The following is a 13,726-nucleotide window of genomic DNA, read 5'->3' as shown; positions in this document are numbered from 1 at the left end:
ATTAATTTGGTTAACAAAAATAAAAAACCGAACTAACTAAACCATTTTACCCACCTTTGCAATAGACCTAAAACCGCAACAGAATAAACCAACCAGCAAAATCGAAAGTAATCAGTTCAACCGATTTAGTCGGTTTTACTTTATTTTTACATGCTTTTAACTATTTTATAATTTTTTGAAGGTAAAAATATAAAAATTATTAACTTTTAGGAAGTAATTTTTAAATAGTTTGATTTAAAAGGAGAATGACATTGAAGCCTTATATTATGAAAAATCATGGAATATTACTATAGCCAATATTATAAAAAGGGCGCTTAAGCAAGAAGCATAATATTCTACAATGTTCATGACATGATGATCTTAAGCCAACTACAATTATGTCATTTACACCTACCATTTTTTATTCTTCGATTTCAGCATAAAAAATCAACATTTTTAATTATTCAATTTATTAAAAAATATTTAAATGACAAAATTTAAAATGATGCAAACTCGTAAAGATAAATCAAAATGCTTTTCAATTCACAGAAAAAAATATTACTTCCGATAATAGAATTATCAAAATGTAATATTATTTATAACTTTGGTTTCATTTACTTAAAAAGGTAAATATTTTGTTGTTTAATTAACAGAATATAAGATTATCTGAAAGTATAACTTTTAAATTTTTCCTTAAAGCTAAACATATTATTTGGTATCCGAGTTTGACACTTCTTTTTCTATCGTGGTATCTGTGTTATTTTTTTCTATTAAATAAAGTACTCATATTTGATAAAAGTTATATATTATTTTATACCAAAAGGTAATAGTGTTAACTTTTTAGTGTTTAATTCGGATTATAGGATTGATTAGGTGAAAGTTAATTACTAATATTATTAGGTTTGATTTTTTTTTCATGATTTTTAATAGAATAAATTCAGTGTCAATCATGAATTTATTTAATTTTGTGTTTAATTTGTCAAATACTATCTGATGAATATGATCTAATTCAAGTTTTAAAGTCAATTTGATAAAAGTTAATTACTAATATCAGCGGCGGAGCCAAAAAAAATTTTTTTAGGGGGTCAGAATTAAATTGTATATTTTTATGATAGTAAAAATACAATTTCACTATTTTAATAGTCTATAGCTTTATAACTTTTAAAGGATTAAATCTTTTTTATTATTTTGGGGACCAAAATGTAATTTTATAATTATTAATTTAAATTTTTTATAAATTATAAATAGTTTAAATAGAAAATTTTCAATTTTAGGAGGTTAGAGCCCTGCCAGCCCCCTTGACTCCGCCGCTAATATTATTAGCTAATTATAAATTTTTATCAAATCAAATATAAAACCTGAATTAAATATTAAAAAATTAACATTATTATCTCTACGTAAAAAAAATTATAACTTTTGTAAAATATAAATATCATATTGAATAAAAAATGTAAATACTACGTAAAAAAAGTATTAAATTTAAATACCAAATTATATATAACGTGCTTCCTTAATTATTTTTTTCTTAAAAATGTATAAATAAAAAGAAAGAAAAAATAAATTTAAACATGACTAGCATGCAAATTATTTCTTTCACCATCAACAAAGATATTTAAATATTTACGAGAAAAAACGCGTCATGCAGGATATGTGTTTTAAAAATTATTTTATGAAAAAATATATATTTTTAATATGTAACTAAGTTCAAATCATCATTTAGACTTTTTTGTTTTTCTTGCTTTCAATTTTTTTTTGTTTTTATTTTCAATTAATGCTTTAATTAACAAACATGTTGTTTTCAAGTTTTTATTTTATGTTTTTAATAAATAATTTCTTTATTAATACAATGTAGGTGAAAAGAAAATTTATTTTTTAAAAAATATATCAATTGATTCTTTTTTTTTAATATTTTTTCTTTATATATAATTTTTACATGTTAAATCTTTATTTTTCTACCTACATTGTCTACATAAATAAATTATTAATTAAAAATAAAATAAAAACTTGAAAACAATATGTTTGTTAATTAAAAATAAAAAAATTAACAAACATTAATTAAAAATAAAAATAAAAAATATTGAAATCAAGAAAATAAAAAATTTCTAAATAAAGTAGAAAATGAAGTAATTAGCTATTAATTTTGCCCTTATATGATTTAATTAGATTTCGTGACTCAAAAAGCCCAAAAAAGGAAAAAACCGCTGCGTGCCGGTTTGTCATCTCCCCTATAAAACGCCATATCAGTCTTGTCCGTACAGCCACCTGTCTGTTTTCTCTGCTCCCCACCACTATCTTTCAGTCTCACATTTTTCAAAATCCCTAAAAAAATCCCAAATCTCCTCCAATGGCGCAACTTAACAATCTCTTAAAACCCTAGAACCCTTTCTCTGTTTTTTTTTGGCTTTTTTTTTTAAATTTTCCCGATTTTCACTTCTTTTAATTATAAAAAAGCTGGTAAAGTCGAATGGATGGAGTGAGTAGCAGTGGAAACAGCCAAAACGATGCGTCGACGAGCGGCGGAGAATCTCAAACGACGGCGCAACCTCAAACGGCGCCGAAACCGGTGCCGGTGCAAAGTGTTAACACTCCACCTCCTTTCCTGAGTAAGACTTACGATATGGTGGATGATCCTGCTACCGATGCTATAGTTTCTTGGAGCCCATCTAACAATAGCTTCGTTGTTTGGAACCCGCCGGAGTTCGCACGGGATCTTTTGCCTAAGTATTTCAAGCATAACAACTTCTCAAGCTTCGTCAGGCAACTAAACACTTACGTAAGCCATTTTTTTTTCTTTTATCTCTTTTACCTTTCGCTTATATTTGAACTCAGTTTTACTTACTATCTGAACTTGACTTTATTACAAAAAATGGAAAATCTTAATTGATTTTGTTTCTTTTAGTTTGATTTGTGAAGTTTTTTTTTTTGTTTTCCCTCGTCTTCCTTAGGATTTATTGCGTATGTGAAATTGTTCCAAATCGTGTTAATTGTTTGGATTTGATCGACTCATCTATAAGACTGCTGAGAATATTTAGGAAAAGGAACATTAGAGGATTACTGATTTAAGATCTTTTTTGCTTTTTATACATTACTTTTACTGAACTTTATACGATGGAAACTCAGCTTGATTGTCAATATCAGAGATAACGGAAATGAAGAAATTCCGGAAAACTAAAGAAGATGTATCAATGAAGAATGATTTTGAAGAAGAAGAAAGGAAGAGATGAGAAAGATATTTAGATTTAGGGGGAAACAAATTGTTGTTTTTACTTTTAATTCGTTTTCGCACCCGTCAAACTACACCCATAATGCGGCAATACAGCTACTGCTTATATCATTATGTACACTTTTACCGCTTGTGTTGAGTGTTGACTAAGTTCTACTACCTGCATTTGGCTAGCAACAAAATTGAAGATAAAGTAATCTGTTAATTGCATGATTCTTCTATAAGTATCAGTTTATCCACTGCCATCTCTTTAAAACAGTAAAACCACTGGTTTTCTTGGCGGTGGTTTATGACATGATCCTGCCCTGATTTCCTTTTGAGTTGAGTTATATGTTTCTTTGTTTATGATGTTCCAAATGTAGGTGCCACATCAAATGCATGCTTTCTTAATATAAACAGTGAATACTGATCTTGATTGATAGTTTAATCATTTTGCTGGAATGGATATGGGAAATCTGTGGCATCCAACAAGTGATTGTCTGTGGTAAATGGGAAATGTTTTTTTCACTTACAAATTTTAGGTGAAAATGTATATAAAATGGTGTTAATTGTCTGATACTTGCACCATTACTCAGAAGCTGAGACAAGTTGCTTGCAGCTGCTGAATTCTGAAACCAAGTATGATTTATTGTTGAATGGTATTGCCTTGAAATCTTTAGCATTTTAAGGGAGAATGGAATCATATTTTGGACATGAAATTTATTCTTCTAATTGGCACTGACATTTGCTTCATACCTACTTTAGTTACTTAGTGTTATGTTTTAGTAACAATTATTCTGAGTGATCTGCTTTTCTCCAAATTATTTTGTTCTTGCCTCTGTGTTTTGACAGGGTTTTCGAAAGGTTGATCCAGACCGTTGGGAATTTGCAAATGAGGGATTTTTAAGAGGTCAGAAACACCTACTTCGAAACATTAGCCGGCGAAAGCCAGCTCATGGCCACGGTCATCAGCAGACACAGCAATCACATGGACAGAGTTCATCTGTGGGTGCCTGTGTTGAGGTTGGGAAATTTGGGCTTGAGGAAGAGGTTGAGAGGCTTAAGAGAGACAAGAATGTCCTTATGCAGGAACTTGTTAGGTTGAGGCAGCAGCAACAGGCTACTGATAACCAGCTGCAGGCCATGGTGCAACGTCTTCAGGGGATGGAGCAGCGTCAGCAGCAGATGATGTCATTCTTAGCAAAGGCTATGCAGAGCCCTGGCTTTTTGGCTCAATTTGTCCAGCAACAAAATGAGAGCAATAGGCGCATAAGTGAAGCCAACAAGAAAAGGAGGCTCAAACAGGATGGTAATGATACTTCTGCTGCATCTGATGGACAGATTATTAAATATCAACCTTTGAATGAGGCGAAAGAAATGCTGATGCAGATTATGAAAGGGGATTCCTCTCCCAGGCTGGACTCCTTTAACAAGAATCATGAGAATTTCCTGATCGGTGATGGTGTGTCAGCATCCAGTGGATTGGATGGTGGTAACTCTGCAAGCCGTGTTTCAGGGGTGACTCTTAAAGAGGTCCCACCAACTTCAGGGTGTTCAACGTATGTGCCAGCTACTTCATGGATTCCGGGGTATAGTCCCTCAGCTGCAATATCTGAAATACAACCTTCCCCATGTACAACATCCTCCGAAGAAATTACAACATCGCGATTTCCAGATATGAGTGCACTTGTTGGAGCACAAAAGCCAGCATCCATGTCCATTCCGCAGACAGATATAAGTATGCCTGAGGCTTCTGAAATGCCGGAAATGGTCCAAGAAAGCATTGTTGATATACCAGCAGAAAATTACGTGGAATCTGAAACTGGGAATGGTGGATTTATTGATCCCTCTACATTAGTTGTAAATGGTTCAATTCCCTTCCAACTTGATGACCTTCCTGACATAGATGCCTTTTGGGAAGACCTTCTTGTGCCAAGTCCAGAGCCTGAGGATATTGAATCAACGCCAATGGATAGTAAAGGCGAGGGAAATGAAGGGCAGCCAATGGACAAAGGATGGGACGAATCTCAGCATATGGATAATCTTACAGAACAAATGGGTCATCTTGGATCTGATAACAACGGGTCATAAGCCTTTGTACCAAAATGTACATTACCTTCATTTATTTTAGGTAAACGGGAAAGTTATATTTGTTTACTTCTATAATCACATGATCCTCTTATTTTAGGCGTCAGAAAACGACTAATGCCTCCATTATCTCTTTTATCTATTTTTACTGTGAAAATTGGTCCCTGTGTGTTAGAATGAGGTAGACTTGATGTTATTTGATTATTTTGTCAGTCATGTCAGTTTTTGACAATAGAAATGGATGAAATTTTTAATAGAAAGGACTAATTTGCTCTCTAATTTAATGTATAAAGACTAATTTGTTCAATTTTTGAGTAAAGGAGTACAATGCAATTTAGCTTTTAATACAAGGTCCCTCGTTATACTTTTACCTTTTATGTATATATAACTTGCATGGGTTTCTGTTTGTGGCTTGTTCCATGAATGTTCCTATCAGTTTTAACTGTTACAATGTTGGATTATTTTTGTAAATGATTAGAATATGATTGTATCAAGCATGAAATCTGTAGAAAATTAGACATTGCACAAGACCCCCATTTCCTCTTTTTTTTTTTTAAATTTTTTTTAAAAATATTTTTAGACACAAAAAATATAGTTTAAAAGGGGCACATTATGCAATATTACACTGCATATACATTTGTTCTTATTCGTTGGGGCAGGCAATGAGAGGCTTTTAGATATTAGGACTATTGCATGAAGTTGATACTTGATTGTCTTATATTCGTAACTTTTTGAAGTTCGATTTATTTAGCAAGCTTTTGTTATAGTTGTTAATGGGGAATAAGGACTGCTACATGGTTTGGCCTTCCATTTCGCGTTGTGATCCTATTAACTCTCTCACCTTACCTTACTACTAATATTTACTTACATCCCTTGTGTGGTTAAAGTTTTTTCTTTTGGTTAATTGCATTAGATGTCCCCGAACTATGCTTTCGATTTTAATTTAGTCCTCAAATGCCAAATGTATATCAGTAGTGTATCAATCAAGTCTTTCTATTAGCCTATTGTATCATGATGCATATTCAGAGTATGTGAATCAAAGTTTAAACATGTTTATACCTGGACAACTTGTATCTAGCATGTTAAAAAAATAGATATTGTATTAAAATTTAGGAGGGTTATTTTTTTTAATATGATAGATCTAATCAATCCATGCGTATGTATATATATGTTTTGAATTTGATCCTTGTATTTTAAATGTTTCGAACTAGTATGTAATGTCTAAGCTAACAGCTAGGTCAATGGAGGACCTACTTAAGATCTAGATTATAGTTTAGGGACCTCTTGTCTAATTATTATTATTATTATCATTATTTGCTGAAATAAAAATCTCTTCCCCTTATTTTGCATTTGAGATCTTAATTTTAGAAGCACATGTTTATTGTTTAACGATTATCCATGAAAATTGGCATCTTGTTACTAGAGTGAGAATACATTTATATCTTACAAAAAAAAAAAAACCCAAAAAGCTAAAAAGACACGTGTTAGTCCCAGAACTAACAAAGGTTCACATAACCTACAGTTCCATAAATCATGGAGTTATCACTGCCCAGCATAACATCTCTTGTATTTATACTTCTTAGATTGATTTTGACCTATCATTATTGTTTCTTACAAGTGTGTAAATGGCACTAGTTAGGGAGAGAAGGCACCAACAGGGACTCCGGTTATCGCTACCACCATTGCCGGCAGCCGATTTCCTGCAACAGTCTCATTACACGGCATTGTTATCTGCCATTGGTCCAACATCTCCAGACATCGAAAGCCTCTCTGACCTTGAAAGGCTCTCGGTTATCGGCCATGGCAATGGTGGCACTGTTTACAAAGTCCGGAACCGTAAAAGCTCCTCTGTTTACGCGTTGAAAGTACTTCGTTTTGATCAAAACACCGCCATAAGACATCAAGCGGCATGCGAAGCTGAAATCTTGAAAAGGGTTGATTCGCAATTTGTTGTGAAATGCTTCGCGGTGTTCGATACTATTGGAGGAGAGCTTTGTTTCGTTATGGAACATATGGAAAGAGGATCGTTATACGACGAACTTCGGGTGAGGGCAAATTTGCCTGAAGATGTAATTTCGGGGATAGCCCGAAGTGTCTTGCGAGGGTTACAATACCTACACGGAATGCAAATCGTGCATGGTGATATAAAACCATCGAACCTATTGATAAATGGGAAAGGAGAAGTGAAGATCGCAGATTTTGGAGTGAGTAAGATTGTCGTAGGCACACGAAACGCCTACGATACGTTCATGGGAACATGCGCTTACATGAGCCCTGAAAGGGTCGATCCTGAGAGGTGGAATGGGGGTAATGCTGATGGTTTCGTTGGCGATATTTGGTCGCTAGGTGTGGTAGTGTTGGAATGTTGTGTCGGTCGTTATCCGTTAATCGGTTTCGGAGAAAAACCCGACTGGGCAGCATTGATGTGCGCTATATGCTTCGGAGAAAGGCCGCAGATGCCAGAAACGGTTTCACCATATTTTAGGAGCTTTGTGAGAAGGTGTTTGGAGAAAGATTGGAGAAACAGAGGGACAGTGGATGAGCTTCTTCATCACCCTTTTGTGAATGGCACTTTTGAATTGCGATGAAGGATTCATCAATTTTGAGGGCGTTTTTTTTTTGTAGTTTTAGGGTTTCTCCAATCGTTTGATCAGAGGCTTATTTTGGGGGTTTTCAAATTAACAAGTTTTTTCAATTTGCATCGAAAATTAAGAGCACTAATTTGCATTTGTGACTGCAAATCTAAACCCTGTATTTAACTTTTTTACTTGGAGAAATAAATTACACCTAAATAGGTTTTAGTTGAGCACTAACAAAGGAGAGATATCTTGTAGAAAAGTTAAAATCAAAATTTTTTATTCAAATTTTTTGAGTATCAATCTGTTTGATTCAATTAAATAAATTGAGATATAGTACTAAAAATACTTATCGAAAATAATTCAAAAATCAATTGAACTTTTAATTAAATAGCACAATCAATTACGATGGTTGACATAAAAATTTTGATGATGTTACAACTAATATAGCAGTTAAAGTGGAAGAACGTGGAGATGGTTAGCTTAACTTTTTTTTTAATGATTTTATAAGGATTTAACAGAATTTTTAATTTGGCTTAATTCATGATTTGACTTTCGAAATATATTTATTTTTTCACTTTGATACCTAAGCTTTTTTTATCCCAATTTGAACCGGCTTAACCAAAAACCATGGGTTAAACCAGTTTGAACCAACTTCTGCTCACCCTATGTCCCAAGGTGACCCAAAAGTAAACAAACATGATGTCAATTTCTACATGATAAAATTGTTCTCTAGGTATCATTAAGAAATATACAAAAAGGTAGCACAATCACAATTTCATGGAAATAAGACTATGCAAATGCATATATATATGTATGTATCTCTGCATATTGACACGAAACCCAAAGAATTAAAACTCTTACCACAGTAAATATCAGAAGAAGTGTAAAACAAAAGGGTAAAATACACAAAAAGCAGTAGCACACATTCTACAAACCCAAACACCAACTTTCAGAAAAGAAACACACCGCCCTCCCAAAGAACAAACATATGATGATAATGGATGATAGAGCTACACGCAATATATTATACTAAGACTAGGAGTGAACTCCTGTTGGCCATCATATCTCATAGAACAACATAATCAAATACATAGGCGAAGAGATCAGCGTCTCGCTGCTGAGATGATCTTTAGTTTGGGATTAGACCACTAGTAGTATGACCACAATCAGAATCACGATTCCGAATATCACCATAAGCAAGCAGGTCTGCCCAAAAAAACGAGTAGCGAATTAAGTTCTTGGATGGATTTGATTATGGGAGCTTTCGATGATGAAACCAACGTAAAAGTACTATTGACCCCCATGTACTATAATTCAGATTGCATTTTTCTCCCTCTACTTAAAAAATAGATAAATTAGTCTTTATACATCAGATCAAAAAGCAAATTAATCCTTCAGCTAAAAATTCCATCCATTTCTACCGTTAAATACTGGTCTTTTTACATCATCGTGAGATACAGGTGTTACACTACATGTCACTATTTGATTATTCTGTTAACAACATTAGTTTTTAACAGTATAAATTGATAAAATTTTTAATAAAAATGATTGATTTACTCATTGATTTAATGTATAAGAATTAATTTACCCCATTTTTTTTATTAGAAGGGACAAAATATAATCTAACTCCTAGTACAGGAGCCTCTATGATATTTTTACCCATCGGCAGTTTACTAGACAACTCAGGTGTGCAATCAATAGGGATTCACATGCCCACCAAAGGAAAGAAGCCATAGACTAGATCCATCAGATTGGTTGTGGATTGGTTAATCTTAGTTTGGAACAATTCGGAATTTTAAAATTTTCAGGTCATTTTGCATTCAGGTTGTTTCATGTTCAAACCATTTCAAGTTAAGATCATTCAAGAAGGTCACTTGAGATTTTCGGGTCAGATCACCTTGAGTTCATGTCATTTTGGTTTACTTGAAAAGTCATTTCCGGTTTTGGTCATTTGTTTCAGATTCAAGCTATTTCGGGTTTGAGTCAAATCATATTGAATCGAGCTTGAATTTGGGTAAATCAAGGTTGAAACTTTTTGGTTGAGATCACAAGTCGACCGCACACTATGTCCGATGGCCCCCAATAAAAGGGGGACAAACAAAGTGGGTACGTTAGTCATGATGGAGCTTTACATACTGTGCAAAATTTTAGAATCCAGTAATACATAAAAATCAGAGCATTGCATGTTACCAGGGAAGAATTTGATCTCTGAGTCTTTGCAGCTTTTGCAAGTTGGGATTTAGCCTGTATAGTGGCAGCCCGTGAATTCTCGATATGAGTCCCAATGTCATCTGCAGAATAGATTGAGTTTCGTTACTTTTAAAAACATAACCTAAATGGTCAGAAAATTCATCGTGATCTAATGCAAAAACTGAAATGCTTTACCAATCATAGTTCCTTGCTCATGTACTAGCACTGCGAGATCTTTGAAGATCTCATTCACCTCACCAATTTGCTGCTGAATTTCTTGAATTCCTTGTTCTCTTTCTTCAATGACAGCCTCATTAAATGCGATCTCATTATCCAACAGCAAAACCTTCTGTCTGCAAGAAGAAGATTTTCAAAACTAAGGCCATAGTGTGATAATACATTCATAAAAATAAATACTATGATAACAAAACAGATAAACAGTCTACAAACAAATAGCACGGTGGATCACATAAAGTTTTTCCAAAAATCAGGGAACAAATCATAGAAAACCTGTATTGTGTCTATAAATGGCTTGAAGGAATGAATATGAGAAATTGCCCTTCCTAAGTAATTAGAATCCTTCATATGTATTGCCCTTCTATATTGATTATGATGCTCTAATCTAATACATGCATATACATATAACAAACAGGAAAAAAGTGTACGAACGCAAACACACACATACCAGGAAAAATAACTGGCCTGGACTATGGAGGATTCATATAAGTCCAGAATCTATATAAAAAACTGAACCAAACTGCTTAATGACCATGAACAACAAAAAGGAATAAAAAACAAGAAAATCCATCTCCAGATTCCAGAAAAAAGATCAAGTCTGCATGATATATGTAAAGGATGATTCACAAGAATTTATAAAGAGAACTTACCTTCTTGATTCCAGAAGAAAGGCTTGCTGTACAGCCCCTCCATCTGAATCTACATCTACCTCATCAGCCGAGTAACTGTGTATAACAGGAACAAACATCGAGCATAAGAATAACATGCAAACGCTTAAATCATGATTAAAGTGCAACACAAAAGTGACCACCATATCCTTTGTATTTGCAACCGTTAAATTGCAGAAAATCAATAATAAATATAGATTTTTATAAGTAATTTGTTAAAACCATCATAATTGTTCATGTATGCCATGGACACCAAACATTGAATGCACTACAACCCATCTATTTACAGATAAACCTTCCTACAGTTAGATACCTTGAAGGAAGAACTGCCTTGGGAACAGATGGAGCGTATGATGTTTCCCTTTCAGCTGCAAGTCGTTGAGCCTTCTGAAACTCTTTCAAAACTGCTTGAAAATCTTTTGCAAGTTTAGCATCTGCTACCTTCTTGCTGGCCTATAATTAATTAAAGGAATTAAAAGGCATCGAGCACTTCCTCAAGAGAAATGGGAGGGAGAGAAAAGAGGGGCAGGCAGGGTCCCTGGCCCCCTCTAAAATGGAAAATTTGCACTTGCAAACACTACAAAATCTATAAGATTATAAGTTAATACATGATAAAATTACATTTTGGCCCCGCGAAAATCCTAAAGTTTATAAAGATATAAGCTAATACAATGGTAAAATTGGATTTTAGCTCTTATAAAATATATAACTTAATTTCAATCCAATTTTTTTTTTGGTTTTGACCCTGATCAAGCGATTTAGGCAATAAGTTCATTAATCTATCCATGAATTGCCACAAACATAATAGAATGAATATATATATGTATGTGTGTATATGAATGGAAAACACCAAGTTTATCATCCCGAACTTACACTAATTCCGGCACTGTGATCTGTTTCACTAGCTTGTTTAAGTTTAGCCGAAGTGTCCTTCACTAATTGCCCAATATGTAGCCTTGTTTTATGCCTGCCGAGTTAACCATATCAGCTACACTGAACACTGATAATATAATTTAGCATATAGTAAAAAATCACTTAAGAAATTCGAAAGAAAGAACTACTTGCCACGCAATACAAGGAAGTAGTCTGCTAACTGGCAGTATATATAAAGAAACAAGTGAATCATCCGTAATTGAATCTTTCAAATAGAAGATCGAAGCTAAGCTAAGTGCAATTGAACAAAATTAAACCAAAATTTCGTGTATTCTGAATCAAAATCAGAAGACTAAGAAAATTGAAATCATGTGATCACTTAAAAATTGTGAATCAAAATCAGAAGACTAAGAAAATTGAAATCATGTGATCACTTAAAAATTGCAATGGCAATTGAATTGGGCAAGAACTCACAGCTTTTCTCGGAGCTCAGGCGTATCCTTAGGAGTACCGAGGGTGTTGACGAGCCGCTGAAAGGTGGTGACTGCGGTGTTGATCTGGAAAATGCCAGAGGCCACTGCTTGCGTGGCGTCTTGCTTGCCGTTGATCAGGTTTTGCCTCGACACCAATGGCCGTCCGGCTTCCAGATCTCGAAAGCTCATGATTACTGCTCCACTATATAGCTGTGTTTGTAATAAACCCTCGCTTTCCCTAGAAAATTTTGAGATTAAATTTTTTCGGGAAAGAGGGTGGGAAAATAACAAACACGGCGAGAAGGCTGTTAAAGAAAAAAAAGAAGACAACATATATACTAATTTCTTAGCTGAGTTTATGTATGAATTAAAATATATTAAATTATTTTATTGATATTATAAATAAATTTTCTTTTATATATTTTGCAATAATGTTTTAAATCATTTTATTTCCTAAACTAAATATAGATGAAAAAGTGATTTTGGAATACATTAATTTTTTATTTATAAATTCCATTTATAATAAATGTTTTTTTTATTTCTCTAAAATTTCAAACCTATAAATAATCTTTATTATAATAAAATCCAATTAACATAAAAATCCTTATAATTAAAAAAATCATGGCTATATTTTATCTATCTATTTATTTATCTATATGATATTTGATTAGGTGAAAAAGAAAAAATGGAGCATGTAAATCATATCAGTTCGTAATAAGAGATTAACTTGATTGATCTGTGAATTTATTCAAACTGATCGAATCAATTTTAATATATTTTTAATAATTTATTTATTTAAATTAGACAAATCAATCAAAATAAGAATTAATGGTTGACAGGTTTGATCACCAATTTTGTTTTAAAAAACTTGAAGTTGACTTGAATCAAGTTTATCTTAATAAACGGATGGTCATTGAAGTGAATTTTTTGAAAATTTTCATTGTATTCTTAATTTTTTTTGAAAATTTTAATTAAATCCTCTAATATATTTAAAAAATCATATTAAACCTTTAAGAATTATTAAAAATTTGAGTTGTACACAAATTTTTTTAAAAATTTTATTAGGTTTATAAAAAATTTTAAAACCCTCAATCTTGTCCTAAATTTAATAACAAGATTAGGCACTTGTGGTTCTCTTATCCAAGATACTTATTTATAGTGTTAGATTGAGGTGTTCATGGGTCGGGCCATATTCGGTCCAACAAAAAGTTTAGGCCGCTTGTTAGGCATGGCCTGAAAATGGGTCTAAAAGTTTGCCCAAGCTCGACCTGAATAAAAATATCAAAATTCGAGCTCAGCTCGCTCGTATTAATTTATATATATTTTAAAAATATATAATATATCAAAAATATTAAAAACATTAAAATAAATATCTCCCAACAAATTGAAAATAAATTAATATATATACTTAAATAACACTAAGATAAATATAACTTA

At 32.8% G+C, this 13,726-nt stretch overlaps 3 protein-coding genes across 3 annotated transcripts; 2 read left to right on the top strand and 1 right to left on the bottom strand.

Annotated features, from left to right (window-relative positions):
- The first annotated feature begins 2,240 nt into the window (after positions 1-2,240).
- On the top strand, positions 2,241-5,619 carry LOC107942026 (heat shock factor protein HSF8). The gene is made up of 2 exons (XM_016875665.2): positions 2,241-2,752; positions 4,034-5,619. Exons 1-2 carry the CDS (start codon positions 2,444-2,446, stop codon positions 5,270-5,272), a joined length of 1,548 nt encoding a protein of 515 aa, XP_016731154.2. The 5' UTR covers positions 2,241-2,443; the 3' UTR covers positions 5,273-5,619.
- A 100-nt stretch (positions 5,620-5,719) lies between these two features.
- LOC107942027 (mitogen-activated protein kinase kinase 10) lies at positions 5,720-8,075 on the top strand. The gene has a single exon (XM_016875666.2). The coding sequence runs from the start codon at positions 6,895-6,897 to the stop codon at positions 7,855-7,857; it is 963 nt and encodes a 320-aa protein (XP_016731155.1). The 5' UTR covers positions 5,720-6,894; the 3' UTR covers positions 7,858-8,075.
- Positions 8,076-8,696: 621 nt separating this feature from the next.
- On the bottom strand, positions 8,697-12,656 carry LOC107942028 (syntaxin-22). The gene is made up of 7 exons (XM_016875667.2): positions 12,291-12,656; positions 11,817-11,910; positions 11,257-11,396; positions 10,926-11,000; positions 10,234-10,391; positions 10,039-10,139; positions 8,697-9,054 (listed from the first exon to the last, which is right to left on the bottom strand). The coding sequence occupies exons 1-7, from the start codon at positions 12,620-12,622 to the stop codon at positions 8,989-8,991; spliced, it is 966 nt and encodes a 321-aa protein (XP_016731156.2). The 5' UTR covers positions 12,623-12,656; the 3' UTR covers positions 8,697-8,988.
- Positions 12,657-13,726: the final 1,070 nt, after the last annotated feature.

Source organism: Gossypium hirsutum, chromosome A03 (genome assembly GCF_007990345.1).
Source record: "Gossypium hirsutum isolate 1008001.06 chromosome A03, Gossypium_hirsutum_v2.1, whole genome shotgun sequence".
Classification (NCBI taxonomy): domain Eukaryota; kingdom Viridiplantae; phylum Streptophyta; class Magnoliopsida; order Malvales; family Malvaceae; genus Gossypium; species Gossypium hirsutum.
The sequence above is the reverse complement of the archived record's forward strand: the minus strand, read 5'-3'. Positions and strand labels throughout refer to the sequence as shown.